At 37.9% G+C, this 23123-nt stretch overlaps 5 protein-coding genes across 7 annotated transcripts; 2 read left to right on the forward strand and 3 right to left on the reverse strand.

Annotated features, from left to right (window-relative positions):
- The first annotated feature begins 10482 nt into the window (after positions 1-10482).
- Positions 10483-11980, forward strand: LOC124313195. Of its 3 annotated transcripts, none has more exons than XM_046778009.1 (4): positions 10483-11024; positions 11100-11177; positions 11515-11565; positions 11631-11980. In XM_046778009.1, the coding sequence occupies exons 1-4, from the start codon at positions 10805-10807 to the stop codon at positions 11702-11704; spliced, it is 423 nt and encodes a 140-aa protein (XP_046633965.1). In that variant the 5' UTR covers positions 10483-10804; the 3' UTR covers positions 11705-11980. The 3 variants fall into 3 exon arrangements, with proteins under 3 accessions (XP_046633965.1, XP_046633955.1, XP_046633947.1); XM_046777999.1 differs by having other exon boundaries at positions 10493-11024; positions 11100-11268; XM_046777991.1 differs by having other exon boundaries at positions 10505-11024; positions 11100-11565.
- Positions 11981-12094: 114 nt separating this feature from the next.
- On the reverse strand, positions 12095-16142 carry LOC124313170 (RNA-binding protein 5-like). The gene is made up of 14 exons (XM_046777953.1): positions 15901-16142; positions 15564-15716; positions 15329-15496; positions 15159-15264; positions 15027-15096; positions 14735-14808; positions 14426-14536; positions 14247-14361; positions 13934-14167; positions 13619-13874; positions 13249-13549; positions 12669-13187; positions 12411-12578; positions 12095-12336 (listed from the first exon to the last, which is right to left on the reverse strand). The coding sequence occupies exons 1-14, from the start codon at positions 15945-15947 to the stop codon at positions 12214-12216; spliced, it is 2445 nt and encodes an 814-aa protein (XP_046633909.1). The 5' UTR covers positions 15948-16142; the 3' UTR covers positions 12095-12213.
- Positions 16143-17485: 1343 nt separating this feature from the next.
- LOC124313187 (mitochondrial carnitine/acylcarnitine carrier protein-like) lies at positions 17486-19229 on the forward strand. Its single transcript, XM_046777979.1, has 8 exons — positions 17486-17808; positions 17870-17981; positions 18073-18229; positions 18306-18345; positions 18410-18530; positions 18604-18783; positions 18886-18991; positions 19061-19229. The coding sequence occupies exons 1-8, from the start codon at positions 17707-17709 to the stop codon at positions 19140-19142; spliced, it is 900 nt and encodes a 299-aa protein (XP_046633935.1). The 5' UTR covers positions 17486-17706; the 3' UTR covers positions 19143-19229.
- Positions 19125-20486, reverse strand: LOC124313213 (actin-related protein 2/3 complex subunit 4). The gene is made up of 5 exons (XM_046778020.1): positions 20314-20486; positions 20010-20128; positions 19742-19949; positions 19475-19645; positions 19125-19411 (listed from the first exon to the last, which is right to left on the reverse strand). The coding sequence occupies exons 1-5, from the start codon at positions 20314-20316 to the stop codon at positions 19406-19408; spliced, it is 507 nt and encodes a 168-aa protein (XP_046633976.1). The 5' UTR covers positions 20317-20486; the 3' UTR covers positions 19125-19405.
- Positions 20487-20589: 103 nt separating this feature from the next.
- Positions 20590-22914, reverse strand: LOC124313179. The gene is made up of 3 exons (XM_046777965.1): positions 22828-22914; positions 21760-22103; positions 20590-21702 (listed from the first exon to the last, which is right to left on the reverse strand). Exons 2-3 carry the CDS (start codon positions 22062-22064, stop codon positions 20946-20948), a joined length of 1062 nt encoding a protein of 353 aa, XP_046633921.1. The 5' UTR covers positions 22065-22103; positions 22828-22914; the 3' UTR covers positions 20590-20945.
- Between the last annotated feature and the right edge of the window lie 209 nt (positions 22915-23123).

Genomic DNA, 23123 nt, shown 5'->3' on the forward strand with positions numbered 1-23123 from the left:
GAGGGAGAATAGAGAGGGAGAATAGAGAGGGAGAATGGAGAGGGAGAGTGGAGAGAGAGAATGGAAAGAGAGAGTAGCTGCTATAGAGCAGCAAGTGGAGAAGACCACGGAGTGGTTGACGACCAACGGCTGGCTGCTGACTGACTGTTAGCTGGACTCTGCTTCCGGTGGCTGCTGGTGACTGCTCGGCTGGTGTTGCTGCTGCTGCCGATACTGCTTCTGTCGATACTGCTACTGGCGAGGATGTCGTGGCTGCTGGATTATATACCAGTAGTGTAGCCGGTGTAATTTGGAGATGGCTCCAAATTACACGGTGAGGGGAAAATTGGATGAGGGGAAAAGGTGCCCCAAAAGATTTGACAGGAGGGCAATAGGAATACATATGGGTGATAATAAGGTGAGTGATGGGTCTGAATCGGCAGAGTCACAGATAACCAATTATAGATTGGTTAACTGGTGGAGAAGCTGAAGTTGCTGAAAAAAGAAAGCGATGTGGGGGGAAAGGATCAATAGTTGGAAATACATTACACACATTAAACTTTCATGGGATTGTAGAGTTTGGTTTTTCATATTAAATAAAAGATCTAAGGTTAATTTTGCCGTGTCTTCTAGACATCCGGAAAGCGAGAAGTTGATGCGAAGATAAAATAATATACATATATCAGTATAATATCGTTTACCGTTCGTATATTTTCAACTCCGGTCCAATAGAAATATGTCGCAATTCTATTTAAATCCTAACTGAGCATTGGTATAATGGGGGGGAAGCAATGGCAAAGAAAAATATAAAGAGAAGTTAACGTAATTTAGCGACGCATTTTTTAGAGAAGCAGTCACGCAGAGGAAATACAGGTGGGAAAATACTCATCCAAGTTGGCAATCTCGAGCCACTATTCATTAGTGATTAACACACCTTCTTGGTGTGCTGCGTTTCTAGCCGCTTCTACTTTGTTTACTTTTTTAAATTCCAAATCTCCCCTACAGACAGATGATATCTGGCAATGCTGTATATTTCGTCTGAAACTGCAATAACCCCAAGTTGAATCTTATGAATGGTCAAAAAAGCTAATAGATTTTGACATATAATTCTCTTTTTAAAATTTCATCAGGGGTTTAGATGGTCCTACTTTACCCATGGTATCATATATATTAACAGAGAACAACAATTTGATAGTCTAATTTTTCTCATACTAAGAAACAAAGAAGCCGAAAAAAGATGCAATACAAGTTTTTTTATTTGATTAATTTTGGGTTGCAAGAACAAAATAGTTTACTGGGATTAAACACTTTAGTTTAATTTGTTTAATGACGTTACAAAATGTATTGTTAGTTTTGCAATGCACGCAATTTTTTAATTTTTATATTAATAAATGTGGTTTTCAATACTCAATAGCTAATAAACTCAAAACATATCGGCCTTCTCCGAAAGTTTTCGAAGATTAATCCTGCGATCATTCGCCCTTTTCCGACCCCTGTGCCGTCTTCGATGAGGAATCCAGCACGAGAGCCATCAGGGAAAACTTGTTCATGTTGATTGCAAGCAATCTTGATTGTTTCCTTTTGCAGAAGGGAAAGCCCGATTTCTTCCGGGAAATCAAGCGTGTACGATGTATCAGGAGGAGCAACACTGGCGAGCGATGAAGACTCTACGAGGTTCGCAGGATGAGTCGCGTTGACTTTGGTGAAGGTATCAGGTTCGTCGACAATCTCCCCGAATGTTAAACGTCGTTGGGAAAAAGATGGAGAAGGAGTCCCTCGAATCGACCGCGACGAGGGTCCAGGGGATGGCGTCGACCCAATCCTTGATCCTGGGCGAGAAGATACCGGTGTTTTAAGGGGTGCCTTACATATTAACAGAGAACAACAATTTGATAGTCTAATTTTTCTCATACTAAGAAACAAAGAAGCCGAAAAAAGATGCAATACAAGTTTTTTTATTTGATTAATTTTGGGTTGCAAGAACAAAATAGTTTACTGGGATTAAACATTTTAGTTTAATTTGTTTAATGACGTTACAAAATGTATTGTTAGTTTTGCAATGCACGCAATTTTTTAATTTTTATATTAATAAATGTGGTTTTCAATACTCAATAGCTAATAAACTTAAAACATATCGGCCTTCTCCGTTGACGATCCCCCTTACTCCTTCTTGACCAGGCTTAATCTATTCAGATTATTCTATTCAATCAGGCTATTACGGTTGGGTGGCGGATGCTAAAAACTAAGACACTTTTTTCCAGCTCTCTTTGAACAAATTGCAAATCGCAATTCCCTGCAGCTGGAGCCCATTACTATTCATACCTGCGCGCATGACAACACTTTGTGGCTGAAGATGAGAATTCCTTTTCCCATTTTTTTTAGCTTCATGGTTGATCTGTCCAAATTGCTATTTAATTTTGGCCAATGAGAGTTGGATGTCTTAAAGGCCTGGCCGTTAGATCGTGTATTGAGAATGTAATGACACCAATTAGCTAAAAAAAGCAAGACGCTGACTACAACCAACCACACTTCTATAAGAGAAACTTTTAGCTTAATAGTGATTAATCTTAAACTTAACTTACCTTTAACGAAGCATAAAAACAATCTTGGGCCCCAATTAGTAAGGAAGACTTCATCTCCGCAGCTTACCACAACATTCCACAGTCTAAATGGAAAGTTTGGAGGAGTGTCCTCGCTATTCCCTTGTTGTTGAAATATGGATGGAATTTGATGGTAAAAGTTAAGGCACTTTTTCCAGTTCTCTTAGACCACATTGCAAATCGCAGTTCCCTGCAGCTGGAATCCATCACGTACGCCTGCCAGCAGCATGAAGTACTCTACCGAACGACTCTCTTGCTGGGTTCCTCATCATGGACGGCGCAGGTGTCGGTAAAATTCAGATGGTATTGGTAATTATATTCGACGAGAATTATATTCGAGAACTGTTAAAGAGAAAGCAAAATGTCTATCTGGGTTTCTGTTTCCAGTGACCTGAAGTATGACGCGAAACGAGATCTTCGCGGCATTGCAGCCCACTAGATTACTGTTCATGACTTCAAAGAGATGTAGTACAATTCTCTTGCTTATTGGAAAGTCCTATGAAAAGTCCTATGAAAAATGCAGACAGAATTCACTTTGATTTATCTCGTTTCTCTTCTGATTTAAGAGCAGGGCTGTTATAGATAGTATTATAGTAATGGATAAGCCAGAAAAGAAGTATTAGTTCTGTTCGTTATTGTCTCCTTTTGCAGTTGGGAAAGCCCGATCTCCATTTTTTTGGTAAGTTTGTACGATGCAGCAGGTAGATTTACACTGGCCAGGGGGGGCAGACTCGACGGATAAACCAGAATAGTAGTATTAGTAGTGGCAACCGGATTATTTCATCCATTTTTTAATCCATCCATGATTCTCTCCAATCTATCCCACATAGGCTAATGATGGAAAACGAGAAATGGCCATTTGTCAAATCAGACTTTTATATGCGGGGAGAGGGGGGTCTCTTCGTTATTATCGCAATGTCTGATCGCTTGATGAGATCCAGTTATTTGTCGTTCGTGTCTTTTATATTGATAGCGCTACCGACTGTACTCTGTGTATTTTCCAGCTGTATGGCTTTCGTTTTCTCTCCAAATATTTCATCGTAAAATACAGCAGGATGAGTCGAGGCGACGTTAATGAAGGTCTTGGGATCGTCGAAGTTCTTTCATAAAGTAAAACGTCGTCGGGAAGGAGAGGGAGAAGAAGTTCCTTGTCTCGATCACGCGAAAGGTCCGGGGGATGACGTCGACGCCATACTCTACTATTACGGATACAGAAATCTAGATTTCAATAGTTCTCGAAAACTATTCCTGCTTTCATTCTACTTTTACCGAAAACGTAGAGGAACCCAGCACAAGAATCATCAAATGCTTTTATTCACTTGATATGCGTTTCAAAATATCGGAGAGTGCCAACAGCGAAAGCAAAAATGACGTCATTTTCTCTACTTAATCTTGCTGAATTGGAGAGTCATAATCCAGTGGAAAATACCAGACACGTTCGGAGCAACTCCTTAAATGTCGTAAAGAAGATTTTGATGGTTTTATTGTGTTTGATAATTGCCATCAAGCCAAGAATTATGTTCCTATCGGCTTCACGGAGCCCATCAAAACTGGCTTGGCAGTGCTGGAATTACAAAACAAGTTGCCTAAGGCCAGAATCCTCTACGTCTCTGCTACTGGTGCCTCCGAGTACAGCATGTGGACCTCCTTTCTCATAATCCCTGATAACATTAGTAAATTCTGCATTATAACAGAATAAAATTAGAAAAATAAACCGTTTCTCTGTCATACGTTAAGTTTTTTTACCATTAAATAGAGTTCCATACCCTATGGTCCCAAATCAGATAGAAAATGAAGTGAAAGTTGCCAGTGACGCTATCAAATGTGGCAATGTGTGGTTATTGGCCTGCAATTCACCTGAGAGGCGCATTCATGAGCAGGTATAAAGAATGAGAGAGAATTTTCTGATTTGTTTCTATGCAACCAAAAAAGTACTGGTGTCTTTGGTCCGAAATCATTTCCTGGATTCCTCGGGCGAAATGAAGGGTAATAAAATCACTATTTGGTGATTGACACTAATCGGAAGACAGTTTTGAAATAGGGTGGTCAATCAAAGATAGCCTAGGGGTGAAAATTTAAGAAATTAGAGAAAATTTTTCCACCAAACAGCCTTGGATCATTGAAGAAAATTAATCTCCTTAAAAGAAACCGCTTCATGTAAGGAAAGAAGTCAGTGACTGTTAACTATGAAGTCGCTAATATAGAATCAGAATTTTCTTTTCATGCACGGTTTGACGAATGAAGGTTTGTGTATAAATAAGTTTTTATTCCTTCGCAGGTTTTCTGTTTCTTTTTATTTCGGTTATTTTTTAAAATTTTATTCTATTGTAATGCAAAATTTACTCATTTCATCAGGACTTTTGAAATGTGCGGTATAGGAGCTATGGAAATTGTGGCGATGAAAATGAAGCATCGAGGCATGTACATTGCCCGTCAGTTGTCATAAAAAAGTCGTCATGTTTAAATTGGTGACAGTTTCCCTATCACCAAAGTTCATAAAATCTTTTTGTCCCTTAAAGCTCTCGGTTCTTTACTTACTTTCTTTTCGAATATCCCATTCACAAACAAACCACACGCAGTCGATTCATGACATATTCCTTTCTGGTTATAATTTTTTTGTTATACAGTAAAATTGAATACAGGAAAGATGCTATTTACTTACCAGTATGCATGGCTACACTGGATAATCAGCTTCTCAACAACTTAATTGTCTCCACTAAACACTATATAGGTAGAATAGAGAATGGTTAGGTTACGTAGGCTTCATGGAAAAGTAATAATAGTGATGGACAAAATGTCACAGAAATCTAAATGAAAGATTTTTTAAAGAAATCAGCCAAGAAATACTAAACAGTTGTTCATGCCTGCAAACAGTTGATTGGTTTGCATATGTTTTAGAGCTCACTCCTCTTCATATTAAATTTAACAATTTCTTTTAAATTTCTTTTCTTCCAAGAAAATTGTGGTCTGATCTGGAATGACTGGCTGACTATGTAAGTGGTGGTTGTCTATCTATTTTCCGTGACGCTTTTGTGATCTTTATTTTTCTGTTAGTTCGTTGCCATCCACTCTCTATTTTCCTTTTGGTAGCTCCTAAGAAAGTACCCACTGTGTTTTTATAATTTTCACTCAACTTCATATTTCAATATCCGATTAAATAAGTTTAATTATTTGATTATTTAAGGAAGTTTATTTCATCTCAAGCCATAATATTGTTAAGTATGACTTCACTACTACTATTTTGTGTATTATTAAAAACCTTTTCTGGATATTTTAATTCATTCTTTATCTTCTCAAACTCCGAAATATATTTTTTTCTTATAAAGTGACTTACTGAACAAGTTGTCGACAAAACATCCGCAGCTAGGAAACATTGACTGCATTGAAAAAAGCTTTTAAAGTGGAGAATCGTTAAAAGTATTTCAAACCTGAGCATCCCCATTGATTCGAACAATTGTTGGCAGTTTTAGCCAAGCTTGAATTTGGAAATTACCTTTAACAAGAGAAATGCATTCTGAGGCAGGAGGCTTCCACGATACAATTACAAAGGAGAAAAAAGTGTCTACAGTTAAACTATCTGGTTTCATCCTTTTTAGCATTAGATTTATTGTAGTCAATTCTGAATTGAAAACAGAATTTATTTTTTTACCCGTTCTATTTCCTTTCTCTCACCCCCATTTCCACTCTCATGGAGTTGTCACCCACTCATAAGCGCGCCTTTTCTTTATTTAACAGAGAAAAAGGCGCATGTTTGGAATAAATTAGTTTTACTTGTGAGGAAGATACTGTGTATTATACGTAGGTAACATTACCGATATAGATGGTGAGGACTCTCTCTGTGGAGTCTTGGGAAATACTCCGCTTTTTTATAGTGCAGAATCTGTATACGTGGCTTTTGCAAATAATGTATTAATCTATCACTTGATGTACACTTGATCGTCAATAGATCATTACAATATGGTGGAACTCTTTTAAGTAAGAGTACCTACAGTTAAAGCGGTTAGCAACTGTTATAAACTTGATGTTGATAGAAGTTTTTAATTAATCAGTTTACGAGCAACTTCAAAATTGCTATTATTGCAGCATGTAATTGTAATTTTTTCCAATCAACCCATGCATTCTGTGATAAGGTTCTTAAGTCTGAGCTCACTTGTTTCTTTTAAACATCTCGTTTTCTATTTTTTTTCAGTGTAGCAAAGTTATTCATATCAAAATAGAGGCAGGAAAACTTTGGTTGAGTTAGCCGTCTTCTTCTTCTTAAAAAGAAGTTGAAATAAGGACTGTGGGAGTTGAATGCGAAGTTTGTCTTCAGGGCTTTTGTATCGATACATAAATGGTTTTATACAAAGGAGACATAAAAAAAGGATTCAATGATTGACTTTGTTCCATTGGAATCGCCTTGTGATTCTGAATATGATAGACGTATTCCGGATTTTCCCAGTCCCTATTCTTTTCCAAAAATTACCTCTGGAAAAAGAAGTTTTTTTGAACCTTTGAGTCGGATATCGCTTGTTAAAAATGAAAAGAAAAAGGAGTAAAAAAAAGACCAAAGATATTTGAAGTCTAAAGAGGTGAAACTTTCAACCAATAGAGCCGACGAATCATCTTAATTTGAAAATTTGTAATTCAAGAAAGAAAAGGAACGAGAAGGTGTTAATGAAGAGCCGTCCATTGATATTGATACCAGACTTAATGCTCAAGATGATAAAGCGGAGGTGCATACCGCTGAGGAGTTGGTTGCCGCGGGTTGCCTGTTGAGAAGCCTGTAAGGAGTTAGCACCTGGTGAAGACGAAAAGAAGAAGACAAATGTTTAAAATTAGAAAATAGAGCAAGGATAACACAGACGTTTGATTAATTCCCTTTTGATCGGAGAAACAAAAATTGAGCCACCGTCCATATCATTTCCATTTTGGCACTAAAAACTCGTAAATATACAATTTTCTCAACTTGAATTATTAAAATACACCTAATTATAGCCTTTTTAAGGAATGGTTTCCCTAAATATTCAAGGGAACTTGAATTGCCAAATGCAGGTGACAAGAAAACGATGAACCCGATTTTTTAAGGCGAAGTCTGTTTCTTCTGCGAAGAAAATGTTGCACTCGTTATTAAGACATCTGTATTTAAATAATTTCAACTTTAATTTGTGGCCCATAGTTCTGTTATCTGATATGCTCCTTTTAAAAGTCGGTAGAAGTCAAGATATTCTTGTTGGGGGTTGTGACGAGTAGCTTGACGCTTAATTACTTTATTGTCCACATTTTCAAAAAGAACAACTGAATATCTCCTGATTCCATCATTTCATATGAATAAAATATTCATCGCTGAAGTCACCACAATTAATCTGGACAACTTGATGTCTTTTTCGAGCTGGATTTCTGCCCAATCGTTAAGCTGGACTTGTTATGCGTGGACGACCTCTAGCTCCGAGACGAGATTATAGTTACATTTGCATTGCATAGAAAGGTAAGAATATGGGCATTGACCGGATTATGGACCGATTACGAATAGGATTAATAACAACAAAATTTCTCCCTCTTTGCTGGCGAGTCGGTTGACCTACACGTCTTACCCGCCGTCGACGTATGATTCTAGCCCTTACAGTGATATTAGCGACAATGTCGATTGTACTCGATTGTACTTTCAAGTTACTAGAAATGGTAAAATGCATCACCTTGAAGATTGTCATCTAAGGGATTAACCAACCAACTATCTTGGGCCACAATGTAAATGAACAACAAAACAACGTTTCAGGGGAAAGCTAAATCAGTACGGCGAATTCCACCCGGACTTCTTCAAAAGGACAAATTTGAGGTAAAAGTTTCCGCACAGTCGAGAGGGCCAGTAGTAAATCGTACTACTTTGGCTCTCTTGTACTGGACGGAAAATAGGGCTAGGAGAGTTCTTTACGGCTTAAAAAAAAAAGCATCGTTAGCTCTATAACCTCATTTATAATTTCTACCCCCATGCCATTTGAGAAATCACTTTAATTTCGATGTGAAAATGAAAAGTTTTCATTTCTCAGTTATTTTCCCTTTGTTCCCCCCTCCCGTAGTTGCCGGTTTTTCCAAATACCGAGATTTTAAATGTTAGGGGCAGGGGGAGAAAAAAGACAGGCCATCTCTAGGACCTTTTTTTAGACTTGGTATCTTCTTTCGGGTCTTGCAGAAAATTCTTTCTTGGCAACATTTGACGTGTGTCTCCCAAGTGCTGCTGCTCCTCCTGATGGGAAAATATACTCGCGCCAAAGAATCTAGGGGAAATAATAATAATAATAAAAAAATCATCCGGGGCTTGCTGGCCGGTCGGGGGCGACATTTTCCGCAATTTAAACATGTCGACTTTGGGCGATAACGTCAAAAGTATTTCAAAGTCAATTTGTTGGACCACGATGAAACCGTGGGGGAGCGCTGAATGACAAGCAACATTCCCTTGTCATTCCTACGGAAGACGGGAAAAAACCCGGCGGTGTGATTCCGGATGAGATAAATATCAAGTCGGATAAGGCGGAATGTAAGCAAACGTTCAAATACATGAAGGAGGAAATCATCAAAATGATAGTGAGAGCATTTTCCGCGCGCGCATTTCGCCATGATTGTCCAATTTTAAAAACAAAAATAGTTGAGTCGGTTCGTGACGATCCGCCGGAATGGGGAATTAATTATTTTTGATTTCCAAGAGATCAATTCCAAGAGATCTGATCTACCCTTAGAAGTTTCATATTTAGAGAGAAATGGCGCGTACCGGTGTTGGAATTAATGTCGAAGAGAAACTGCGGCTTCACGGCTGTGTTGGCTTCCCTATCCCGGTTTCAGGGTAAACGTAAGCCGATTTTCAGAGATTTTAGGGCGGAGCGGAGCCTGTCAGAATTTTGGAAGTGGAAACGTTAAAAAGAGCCATCTAGGCTCTCAAAAGTAGCTGAGCGTAGTAGCTGACACACTCACTAGAGGCGCTTTTTTAAATTTCCAAATCGGCTTACTTTTACCCTGAAACTGGGATAGGGAAGCCAACACAGCCGTGAAGCGACCAGGAGTCTATAGCTCTGACCAAGTTGGACACAAATGAGATTTTCGCATTTGCGGAGAATGCGCAACGCAGGATGTCCAACTGCTCCATTGCCAACAAACGCCACGATACGTATATGCTTCCTCTCTAGTCCCTCATTTCATGGCAATAACACGAATTTTGTCTATTGCCACGAAATAATTTTTTTTTTTATCCGACATTCGCGCATGGTTAAGTTAGGTAAGGTTAGGTTATCTGTGTCAAGTTTTTTACAACTGTGTTTCAGCAGTGTTAGCCGAATGGTCAGCGATTAATGTCACGATGCGTTAGCATGGCGTTCGTTTCTCTGTCGGGAGGGAAATTTTTATTTGGAGATTACATCAAAGGTTGTGTTTCACGGAATAATCAGAGCTATAGAATACTGGTAGCGCCACTGCCATGTTAACTCTTCCTCTCGGAAATTTTCTCTGAGGCTGAAGCCAACTTTAGCAATCGATATTGAAAATCGGAGCTAGGATATCGATCTCGCCCCTTGCCACTCCTGCACTTTTCCTTCCATTCCTATTACCATGCCTATACCCTACTTCCCCACACATCCGCCGTGGCGCTTATAACTAAGGAGCAGGGCAGGCAAGCAGGCTTCACTTCCAGAGAAAAAAAGCAAGTGTTCGCTTAATGAGTGGCGGTACCAGTATTCTATGGCTCTGGAATGATTGAAAAGAAAAATGTTGCGGGAATTAACCGAATTATGCACATGTAGTTTTACCCTATTTAGTAGTTTTCCTAAACATCTCCTGTGGAACTTTGTATGAAAACGCATTTCGTGGATTTCGTGGCAATAGACTAAATTCGTGTTATTGCCACGAAATGTGAGAGATCAGCGAGGAATTATAGGCGTTTCGTGGCAATAGACAATTTTCTCTTTATTGCCACGAAAGATGTCGTGGTAATAGACAGTTTCGACCGTCGCGCCACGACATCATTTCGTGGCAATAGATCTAACCTTTTTTTTCACGTCGCGGGTCGCGCCGCGCCATACGTTGAATTTTAAATTAAATATAGGGGCATTTGATTAAGTTAATAATTATTTGTCCATGTTTATTGACTTTATTCTGATACTCCCACAAAAAACTTAGATTGGCCGAAGTTTTGATTTTTGACGCAGCTAAATGACAGTAAGGAAAGAACCATAATAGCCGTAGGCATACCAGAGTATGGTATGGCTATTATCAACATTAGGGAAAAGAAAATCTTTTTTCGTTTTCATAACCTGAAGACAGGCTGGTTCTGCCGCACCCATCAACCTTTTGAATCTTCGGTGCTTTGTGTTTACTGTTTAAGAATAAGTAAGATGCTTGCAAAACAATTTTCAACTTCTTTTAGCAAAGTCTTTACATTAGTGCTAATTGTTTCATCCCAGATGTTTGACACAGTACAAGGTAATTTGAATGATGATATGCTATTGTTTGTTTTTTTCACTTTGTGTTAAATGTTTCTTCATTTTAAATGTATAGGTGGTGGCCATGGTGGTGGTGGTAGTCAATATTGTTTATCATCTGATGGTTTTCATTCACCAGAGTGTGGTCCAGCAGGTATTCAGTCTCCTCCTGAAGTGACAGAAGAAAACACAATTAAGGGAACAGGGTATTTTTCTTGGAATGCCACAAACATGAACCTTGAAATGTATGTTGAAAGGATCTCACACAACATATTAATTATTCCAAAGACCTTCTTCCATTTATTTGTTTATTCCTATTCTGCATTGGGTTCGATTGCTTTCAGAATATATGATGCATTTTATAATTGTGTAGCTATACCCACAAGCTATCTCCAAAATGTTTTACTCAAGCATCTATCAAAGTTGATTCTTTCTTTGTTGTATGGGTTGTTGGTGATTCTCTTTTCATGGTTACTTGTTTATTATGACAGCACAATACCAGGAGTATTTCCTCCAACTCCTATTTCTCCTAAAAAGCTCAGGTAAGTACTATATTTATATATATGAATTTTTATGCTCAATGGTTTCAATATAATATTTATTTTAGGATGCAATCTGGTCACACTTTTCACCTGGGCTACTTGCTTGGTCTCATCAATGGTATTATTGTGTTTGGATTGACATTCTGGGAACAAATTATGCATTGAAATCATAGCTATAGAAATGCCATCTTGTATATCCTACTTCACTAGTCTTTGGAATCGTTTAATGTCCTATAAACTTGCGCTTTAATTTGCATGCATTTGCCATAAAGCTAGATTCTTAGTTGCATTTAATGTAGTCTATTATGCTGACTGCCTACCAAAAAACAAGATGCCTAGCTCCCTCCTTGTTCATTGTAACCAAATACCACTCTTGATTATTTTTGCGATGTAAGTAAAAAAAAAATACTTATTACTTTCTATGCGCTTGATTCGAATCGTTACTATTAAAAACACTTCCTTTACAAGCTGTATAAATGATTAAATACACTTCCTTTACAAGCTGTATAAATGATTAAATACACATTTATTTTGAATTTGATGTACTGTGTATTTCATTCGGCACACAAGAAGATATTTAATTGCAAGTGATGGATATAAATGAAGTGTAACACTAGGTTAACAAGGCAGAAATAAAACTAAAGTAGCTCACTCGTCATTCAACTCTTTGAACCTCATCATGGCCAACTTCTTGACGCTTTGGCGATAATCATCTCCTGCAACAGCATACGTTTTCATCCCCAATCCAGCTTGGGCACTGCGACGATCAGCCTGAAAATGAAAACACAAATTAGTATAAGTCCTAATTTGAAGCAAACCGATCTTATTCAGTTGGAGACCATTACCTCAATAATGGTGGTCCTTCCTTGATTGGATTTCCCGAGGCCTTGTCCTTCTTGCCAACCCATTTTCTGCAGCAATTTGTTCCCAACATTGTTGCTGGTCAACCCGCTCTGCGATGGTCGTTCGTAGTCGGATGCAACAGTTTCTGTCCGGGATCTCGAGACCGACTCCTTATGGCGGACAAAGGGTCATTTGAATTAGCAGAACGCAGGACAAACGTAGAAGATGGATTTTCAAATTTAGCTGCTGTGTTAACAAACTTGTTTCTTGCGTTGATGATTCGGCTCACTGTCCCCATGCTTTTTCCTCCTCTCTTTGGCACGGTCGCGATACGCAATTGGTGTGTTCTGCTTCTTCCAAGCTTCAAGATTCTCCCTGTGCAAATCCGATAACTGTTGATGTTTAACCAATGTTTCTCGGTTGGAAAACTGTCGTTTGCACAACAGACACGCAAGCTTGGTCCAGTCAATCAAGCTCTCCAGGAGTTCGGCAGCTTTTTTTTCATCGTGACCATCACTATCGCTATCACTGCCGTATGCAACGAGAGCTGAAGCACCTAAAGGTTTCTTGTCAGCTAACTGTTTCCTCTGCAACACTTGAAGTACTTCGTTAAGACTGGACTTGTCTGACGGCGGTGGTGGTGGTTCAGGCTCTTTTCGTCGTTCAGGTTCTGGTTCATATGCAGGAGCTGGCACTGCAACTTTCGTCGATTCCTTTCTCTGGTTGAGTGTTTTAGCCCATTTTTCCATATCTTTTGCAATTTTCTTTGCAACGGTAACCTAAATAACATACATATATCGGGATAAGTACTTAATCACTAAAATCGTATACTACAATTACTTTGTCTTGTTTTTCTGGTTTTTCTTTCTTGTCTTCTTGGGTAGAGGTTAAAGGTGCCATTTTGCTTTCGTCGGCAGACACAGGAACAAAACTGTGTTTATCACTATCCCAATAACAAAACTGCTGAGTTTGTGGATTGTAGAAGTATTGGGTTTTGGAGTCATAGTAGAGATTTGTAGCTGTGTCATAGTAGTAACCGGATTTTTCATCAAAAACATATTTGCTTAAGTCGGGCGCTACTGCCTTCTGCGATTGGGCTGTGGTTGATTGCAGCTGATTTGCATAGTACTGCGTGTAGTATCTAATTAAAATCGATAACAATAAATACATTTTTTTTTTTTCGTAGTAAGACATCCAAGAGCATATATACTGCAAATAAGAAGCGTGTTCTTCTGGTGTTTTGGCATATAGTGAAGCCGAGTACTCTGCCAATCGAGGGATTTCCGAAGCAGTGAAGTTGTTTTCATTTCCAGACACAGTTGCCTGTGGGCCATTGTTAGCATTGCTAACAGACCACTGCGCCGCGGCAACAGCTGTCATTCCTGCCGGAGCCAATGAGTTGGCGGTGGCAGAAACTGAGGCAACTGGCATGGACGAATTTCCTTGTTTGCAGTACGACACCATTACTAAAATGAAGTGAAGTTACAAAAAATTGTTATGTCATTTTAGAAATTATAACCATCACCTTCACGGCCATCGATTTCCAGACGTCCTACATCAGACAAACCAGCGAAAAGACGCATTGCGTCATTTGTATTGTTCATCTCAAGGTAGCAAACTCCCCTCGAAATGTTGTTTAAAGGATCACGACCGATACGGACGGACTTTATAGGTAACGTGGCGACACCTGGAACGCTTTGCAAAATGCTCAAAACTCTGTCTTCATTGGTTAGGACGTCCATATTTCGTAATAATACAGCTGCAAAAATTTTGTTTTAGTTAAATACCAATTTCGTAACACAATCTATCAGCCTGTCTCAAAACTAGTTTCTACTTACTGCTTGTGGGAAAGTGAGAAATCTCTCTCTGAACATCATTCATCAACTCAGATTCACTCCTGGGTGATTGGCATTTAAAACATATTTCTCGACGCTTGAAATTATGTTCACCGCACTAAAAAAAAAAAAGGAATATTAATATTATACCTCGAGAGGATATCTGAGTAAAACAGAATTACATGAATGCAAAACCAATCTTGAGCTGCTTTTGCAGCTTTATCATTGAATGAATCTTTTGAGATACTGTACTGAAGAGTAGCTTGATACTGGTTTTCCAAAACAAGACATCCCTGCAAAAAAAAAATACCATGTGAAATTGACTGAATATAAAACAACAATCCAAGTCCCCATTTGAACTTGGTAACGAATATTTGGGTAATATTTGATTTAGAGAAGATGACATCCCACGGGACTGCTAGGGACAACAGCCAACCGTGTCCCCACAAATGCGGTTAGCGCTTTGTCGTGAAGTGGGGGTTTGATGCTACCTGATTGACTTCCATCCACCGTTCAGCTTCGGGTAGACGATTAAATTCAACGAACGCGAATCCACGCGAAGCACCTAGAGGTTGGGTAATAGCACCCAGAAATATCCAATAACAAGTGCTCCATTATTGTATTTGTATACAGTCCAATCCATTTCTCCATCATTTAATCTGGAATCCCCTTCCATGAGCGCACTGTTATAATTTTGTTGATCATCCTGTGTACGTCCTAAGGTTTTACACCTGAGGTCTCCCTAATTCAACTAAATTTTGCGTATTGTCGATAGTACCCTACCCGTATCTTTTCTCCGTATGAGTCGAATATCCTTAGCCACAAGTCCATGCATCACAATGTTTGCTCGAATCTAAAAAAAGGAATGCCGTACATATTAATAATGGGGGAAGGGGATATTAACAAGTCACATACCTCGTTTTCAGCTACATGGAGAGGTAAATTGCTGACCATGATTGTGTTGTTGGGTGCAACAGCTCTCCAATTATCTGTTCTTTCATATTCTCGTTCACGATGATCACTAAATTAAGGAAAATAGACACCATTTTAATTTTTTAAATGATTTTGATAAAACTGTAATTTACTCATATGTTGGCCTTTCTCGTTCTCTTTTACTGCGATCACGACTTCGACTTCTTCTTCTATCAGCACGGCTACGACTCCGACTACGGCTTGAACCTGAGTCACTACTCCAGTCTCTTTTCTTGTTTCTCTCCCGTCGTCGCTTTCTTTCTGCGGATTTTGATCGGGACCTATGTTTTTTTGTTTTAAAACATTTTAATTTATATTTTCAGTTAAGGGGTACATTCACAACAATACCTGGATCGTCTTCTAGTTCTATCTCGATTTCTCTCTCTATTTCTATCCCAGTCTCTCTCAGTCTCCCTTCTTGTTTCTAGAGCAATATGGTACTGTTCACCTGGAGGGCTTATTTCACCATCTTCTTGTACGATTGAGCCCTCATGATTCATCCTATGTGGGGGAAAATGAAAGTTAAGATAACAATACACAAAAAAAATTTCAAATAGTGCATATGCACTGTAGCACATTAACAATAAATAAATATCTATCCAAAATAATGATAATAGATTATCCACGTAGAACATTAAGTAAAGGTTTTAAAATGTAAAAATTAAAATTTATTCTTTGCCCATACCAATATCCATAAGAATGTTCCCCTGTGTAGTTGTTTGAGTTAGCCATGTCTAAAGTTTCTATTTCGTAAAAATCTAAACGGAAATAATTCGATTTTCCACTGGACCACGATAGGTAACCTTTACGAGACGTATTTCTGTCGAATAAAATTAACACGACAGAAATTTAGAAAATGCCCCACGCTTTCTTAATCAGCTTGTTAACACGTCGTTGTCCCTATTTTTTTGCCACAAAACCACTGTCGTTTAAAGTGATGCGAGAGCCCTCTGGAAAGCAGATCAGAAGTAGAAACTATGGAAATCAATAATATCTCCCACTAGATGGCAACGAGTGCGATCCGTAATAAGAGAAAAAGGTCTATAGCCTTCGTTGGCCTGTAACCAGTGTAGCCTATACTGTATAGTATGAAGTTTTGCAGGCATGTTTGGTATCCATGGTATCAGTGCTTGCTTTTGAAAAAAGACTAATGTAAAAAGGCTAAAAACTGGCTGCCCCGTGCAGTGGGTGTGACGTGTGAGAGCCTGGGAGGGATTGACTCCCGCCATTTAAATCACGGATAACGGCGGAATTTTTATTCGTATTTTATTTTTCTCGGCCTTTTCTTTCTCTTTTTTCTTTTAGTCATATTTATTTCACTTGTGGTTTTTCTATTTTATAATTGAGAGAAGCGCGTCGGTCGGAACCCCTAGCTAATCCTCCGCCTGCGAAAAAGTGGATGTTGGATCAATTCCTACCAAACATGACTGCACAGTGCACACTGACTGCAGACTCCACAATTGAGGAATTTGAAAAGGTGTTGGAATACGCCTTCAAATATAGGTCACTGTCGCTCCTTATCGAAGGCCCGAAGATTTGACTAGGGAGAATGAGCTTGCAAGAGAAAGGCGAAAGAAGCCTCTAAGGACTAAACTTATAAGCATAGACTACTTCAGCATATAAATTTTATTGTTTGGTATTCTTACTTGTTTTTTGTTTGAATTAAATTATTTGTTGTTGTAAGGGATGGCCTGTGAGAGGCGTCCTGTAACCCTATTGTACTTACATATAACCCTGTTGTTTTTATTTCAATCAGAAGAAATCGGGAGGGGATATTGCAGTCCATTGTTTGCTGTTGTCAATTGATTGTTTAAAAAATCAAAATAATAACAGGCGGATCACACGGCAATGAATTGAAAATTCGGAAACAATTCACTCAGATTCAACATTCAATGTTTCAATTCCCATTATTCATATGTTTACAGAATAATTTTAAATGAATAAACATACAGTAATAAATAATTAAATATATCGTGCTCTCCCGTTATTCTTATTCGAAAAAACGGAAAAATCCACCAAAATGCCACTCTACGGGAGTGTGAATCATTATGGACACTAAAAAAAAAACGATTGTATTGCCTTCAGTGCTGCTCAGTAAAATGCGATTATTATTTTTTTTTTCGCGATTGCGAAAGAAAATTTATTTGATGAAGTAGTTAACTTTAATTGATGGTATGAAATCTAAATTTGTCTAAACGAGTGATAATTTGCAGATTGTGTATCGATCAACGTAGTGGCCAATGAAATGTTGTTATCTGACTTTGCCTAAAGGGGCAATAGGATATCAGCTCTTTCGGGCTTCGGCTGCTACAAGCATGCTTGTTTCTATCTGTGAAGCGCTGTAAAGACTGGAAGAACCAGTTCCTCTTTCACTAGTTATTTACAATTACAATCACTATTCACTAAAAGTCACATCCCTGTTTTTTCACTTTGTTATTTCTTTCTTGTCTAAATAATTGCAAGAGGTTCTAGTACTAGAAAAAAATATAAAATGGGCGAAGTGAATAAAGTCAGCCCAATCAAAAATTTTTTTGCCGGTGGTTTTGGCGGTATTTGTACCATATTTGTTGGCCACCCGTTTGATACTTTAAAGGTATATGATGTGAACGTTCTTCTTCATGATATTTATTGATTTTAAAAACATTTTGCTTTAGGTTCGACTTCAAACAATGCCTATCATACCTGGACAGGCTCCTCTGTATAGTGGAACATGGGACTGCTTGACAAAAACAATCAAGCATGAAGGATTTCGAGGTCTCTATAAAGGTGAATATATTTTGATATATTGGGGTCTTTTCCAGTGTGTGTAATTATATTAGACAATTTGAACTATCATCTGAAATTCTTATTCATCAAGGTATGGCTGCCCCAATTACTGGAGTTGCACCTATTTTTGCCATAAGTTTTCTAGGCTTTGGAATTGGAAAAAAGCTTCAACAAAGCCATCCCAATGAAAGGCTATCATTACTCCAGCTTTTTAATGCAGGAGCATTTTCTGCAATTGGCACAACAATGTAGGAATACCGAATACTATACTTAACCTTTAACAGCATTGTCTATCAATAATCATTATTTTTTCCAATCTTAAAGCATCATGGCTCCTGGTGAGAGAATTAAATGTCTTCTTCAGGTAGTAGATTTGCAAGTGGTGAAAATTAAGGAAGACTATATCAATTCTCACCCAATGCTTGTAGGTTCAACAAGCCAGTACTGGCCCTGCAAAGTATGCAGGACCAATTGACTGTATTCGGCAGTTATATAAACAAGGAGGTATACGGAGTATCTATCGAGGAACAGGAGCTACACTGCTCAGAGGTAAGGTTGACTCAACTATAGTTCAAGAAGAAAATTTCTGCAACTACAGATGAACTCTCTTTCGATTTGGTAGATGTTCCAGCCAGCGGGATCTATTTTATGACCTATGAATGGCTCCAGGTTGCACTTGCACCAGAAAACTCCGACGGGAAATTAAGCCCAATTCGGACAATGTTTGCCGGTGGAATGGCAGGAATCGCCAACTGGATTATTGCCATCCCACCGGATGTACTGAAGAGTAGACTACAAACAGGTAATATTTTTTAATAGAATCAGATATTAGGCTATTAAATAAATGAGTTAAGTGAAAGGTAATATGATAACTTTATATCTTCGATTATTTTCCCACTTGAAGCTCCCGAAGGAACGTATCCTAATGGAGTGCGTGACGTCTTTAAAGTGTTGATGCGCGAAGAAGGTGTTCGAGCTCTCTATAGAGGAGCAGTTCCAGTGTTTCTTAGGTAATAGGGACATATTTAATTAAATAAGAATTTTTGATAACATTTTTTAACGTCCATTTTTCTTTAAAGAGCCTTCCCTGCAAATGCCGTTTGCTTCTTAGGATTTGAAATGGCTTTGAAGTTTTTGAACTGGTTAGCTCCTTCTATCTAATTGCGGAGCACTGATATTGTTCCAAGTAGATATTATCAAGAAATATGCACACTCCAGTATGACTAAATACAATATAGTTTTCTGTAATATTTTCTTTTATTATTTTTTGAGCTTGTGCATGAACTCAAACTAGGAGTTATCTGATTGTACACAAGTCGGATCATTTTACTGAATTAGCTTGGCTTGGAAACAGGTTTTTATGCAAATAAACTTGGGAATTATCTGGTCTCAATTTTCTTCCAGTTATCCAATAAATTCTCGAATTAAAACTATTAAAAAATGGGAAATGTTAGTCGGTAATAACTGATGAAAAAATTGACAGTAAAACACACCCGCTTTAAAAACTCCTCAGCGCACACACGGGCTCGTGCGTTGACGGCCAATTTCATTTCGCTAATTTCTTTGTCTATCTCTTCCATGAAGTGGATGACAAAATCCACCAATTTATGTTTGTACATGGCTTCAGTATGAAAATTAGTTATCAAGAAACTTATGTCATAACCCTAGAGAAATTATCAATGTATAACAACATATTTTAGAATATTTTAAAAAGAGTTTACCTTAACAACATATTTTAGAATATTTTAAAAAGAGTTTACCTCAACAGGCTTTCGTCTCAAAACAACAAAATTTTCTGCTCGCATCATCATGAACCTCATAAATTTGTGGCAAAGAATTTTTTCAATTTCATCAGCCTGTTTGATAGAAATGCTAATCCGAACAGAATTAATAGAGGCTTCTATCAAGACTTTTTCTTTCTCATTTCTTGAAATAACAACTGGATTCAGTAATAATTCCTTGCTTGTTCTATGTTTCAAAATAGTATTTATTAATGTTTACTCAATTTTTTCACTCATTTAACCTTACCTGACTTCCACTTCAGGTTTATTGTGTCTTTCAACAACTTGGGAAGAAAAGTTTTCCAAACACATTGCAGCTTCCAGTGTACTTCTAACTGCGGACAAGTAAGGCCTCAAAGTTGCTGACTAAAAATGACAAAATATTAATTATACGTGTACACATAAGACGATAGGAATGATAAAAGGAAGAGGGTGTGGTAAAGTGTTTGAAATGTGTTTTTGTCTGATGAGTTCAAAACATAATATTTTCAAAGTTCTTTTTGGATTAGCTGGGTTTGAATCACAACACAGAAGTTTAAGAGCATACTAACCATTTTTTGCAATTTGCACAGCTGAAAAGCGTAGAATCTTAAGATAGTTCAAGAATATGTTCCACGGACACTATTTACTCAATTTAGTGCTTTCTTTGGCTTTTTTCAGTGGGGTGGGCCGGATCTGTCAAAAACCGCAATTTTTTAAGATAACATGGGAACCGACGAAGAATGGAAACAGTTCAATCTGCTGCCAGTAGAGGGCCCGTATTAAATAAAGCAAAAAAATCCATCAATCAACAATCAATTTCCTTTATTCAAGAAATTTACCGTGAGATCACAGATCACAGTGTGATGCAAATCAAGCCGAATATAAACAAGTTTTAGTCCTTAGGGGTTTCGTAAATATCTTTGATCTAAGACTTGTTGTTAGTTTGTTATATATTACTTGTATAGGTAGAATTGAAGATAAGTCTATAACTAAACTTTTGTTTTGTGTGTTTTTTTAAGGGAGCGTTAGAAATGATATATGCAGATAGATATCCGCTACGTGCAGTCGATGCCGGTATATTTGTTTTATTTTGAGAAATAATAGGTTAACAAACATAGAATCAAAGTAACGATTGCACTAATTTGTTGACGATTGCACTAATTTGTTGCACTGATTTGTTGATGCAGCACATATCACCATATCAACTGTCCTTTTCCATTGGAGATGAAGAAGCCCGACAAATGAAAACCAACGTTTCTATTTGGTATTTATCAGCTGCCTCCAATAGAAGTAAATTAGGGGTAGAGTCGAGTATGCGGCCATTATAAATAAAGAACAAAATTTGTTCGAATATGCTTGGTGTAATGTCGCTGATGTCAACACACCCAGTATTCGCCTCGAGCATGTCGTGGGAAAACATTGCGGCAAAAACTGGGCTCCGGGCGGCCAAAATCCATCGATGGGCATGAAAGATACGCCCAGAGACGAGCAACTGAACATCGGTGGTCATGCCATCCAAAGCGGAACGCCAAAGCTGAGTTGGGCAAAGACTGTCCTGCAATTCGTATCGATATTCCTCATTATCCGCTTGTTCGATCGTCACATAGAACGTGAACTGGTAACATTTGTATCCATTTGCAACGGAGAAATTGCTTGTGAAGACCAGATTTTTATTAAGATCCATGTTGTGTTTCTTCTGTGAACAGGGATCCCATCTGTTGAAGTATGAGACACCAACCACTCGACTGTTTCGACCAGTAAAAAAGTATAGGTCGAACTCGCTACAATTTGTATATGGGATGATACGTACACACTGAATACCAACGCCGAACCACATACCGTCCTTCGATTTATTAGAGAAAGTTGTGCGATTCAAAGTTGGCAACTTTTTCAACGTCCATGAATATTGCATTACGACACCTCCTTTCGTTAATTGTGAGTTCACGTCAGCTTCACATCTAAAAATATATCAATTTATGGTTTATGAAATTTAAATGAATTAAATATAAGAATACTTCGTGACCATTTTTTCCATTGTTCCATTTGCGGTAAATTTAGGAAGCATTTCATCTACGAAGTATTTCTTTGCATACGTTTTCATATCTATGAGATAATAATCACAGTCATCTAGGAGACCAGTGTAGAGAAAATGAAGAAATCTTCGGAAAGTAACAGGATCTTCATCCAAAATAAGTTGTTCAACTGCAGCATCTTTTATTTTTGCCGTCAAAGCAGGGCAGCGAGCGGCCAAAACTGATTTGTGGACTGGAAGCTTATGACCTCTAACCGTTAACACGAGGTCCGTAAATGGCCCATTCATGGATTCAATAATCTGTTTTTTCCATTGTGAATCGGTTAACTGTAAACAAAAAGATGACTCTCCAATTACGTGGACTTCAAAAATGATACAAATATCACGCAATTTAGAAGCTAAGCGATTGAAAGGAATCAACAAACTAAATTGCTGAACCGACGAATATGATTCAACACTCTCCATAAAACCAACAAAGTTCGTCTCTGGTTGATTTACTGAAACTCTTGTAGCACGCAGACCGAAACGATTCAGGTAAATACATTCCAGATAAATCTTAATAAGGCTCGCGGGTCTTTCTGAAGTCTGAAAATGGATCCGACAAGTTGGCTGATTTTTGAAGAATACCGTACTAGACAAAAACGTATTCGAATGTGTCATTGAAATGTGGCATAGTTTGGTATTTAACATCAAACTTGTTGGTTCTTCTCTGATTAATTTCGATAACATACTACCTAAAGTCCTAAATACAAAGATATATTTTAATTCGTGAAAATATGCAATCTAAATTTAAAATGCTCATTTTTTAACGCGTTTTTCTCACCGTTTATTAACAGCACTTTCTACGAACAAAAGCAAGAAAAATTAAAATATAACTTTCTCAGTCTTCAAATTTAATAACAATGTCGTACTAGTTTTGTTGATGTGAATCTTTACACTTCATATCTTCAGAACGAAAATTTTTGTTACGCTTGATGGAAAGTGTACGTTAAAACTACAAGATGCTACAAGGAAAATGGCAAAATGCGTCTGCAGAAATGGAGGGACTTACCGTAGACGTTCCAACAAGCGTAAGAAATTTTTGTTCTGCTATCAGCCAAAGCAGAGTGATGGCTGATGAAAATGCGTCGCACTGAAGGAATAGGGTTGGTGCATGAATAAGGGATTCGTTTGAAAAAAATACCATTAGAATCAGTTTTTCACGCTGATTCTCATGGTATTTTTTTATATTTTTAAAATAATAATATCCCCCCGTAATCTCACTTCAAAGTTGAGATTAGCTCCCCCCATTTTAAAACGGACCCCACGCCATTTTTGATGAGCGGTCCTTAAAATGGGATGAAGTTT

Source organism: Daphnia pulicaria, chromosome 1 (assembly GCF_021234035.1).
Source record: "Daphnia pulicaria isolate SC F1-1A chromosome 1, SC_F0-13Bv2, whole genome shotgun sequence".
In the NCBI taxonomy this organism is placed as follows: Eukaryota; Metazoa; Arthropoda; class Branchiopoda; order Diplostraca; family Daphniidae; genus Daphnia; species Daphnia pulicaria.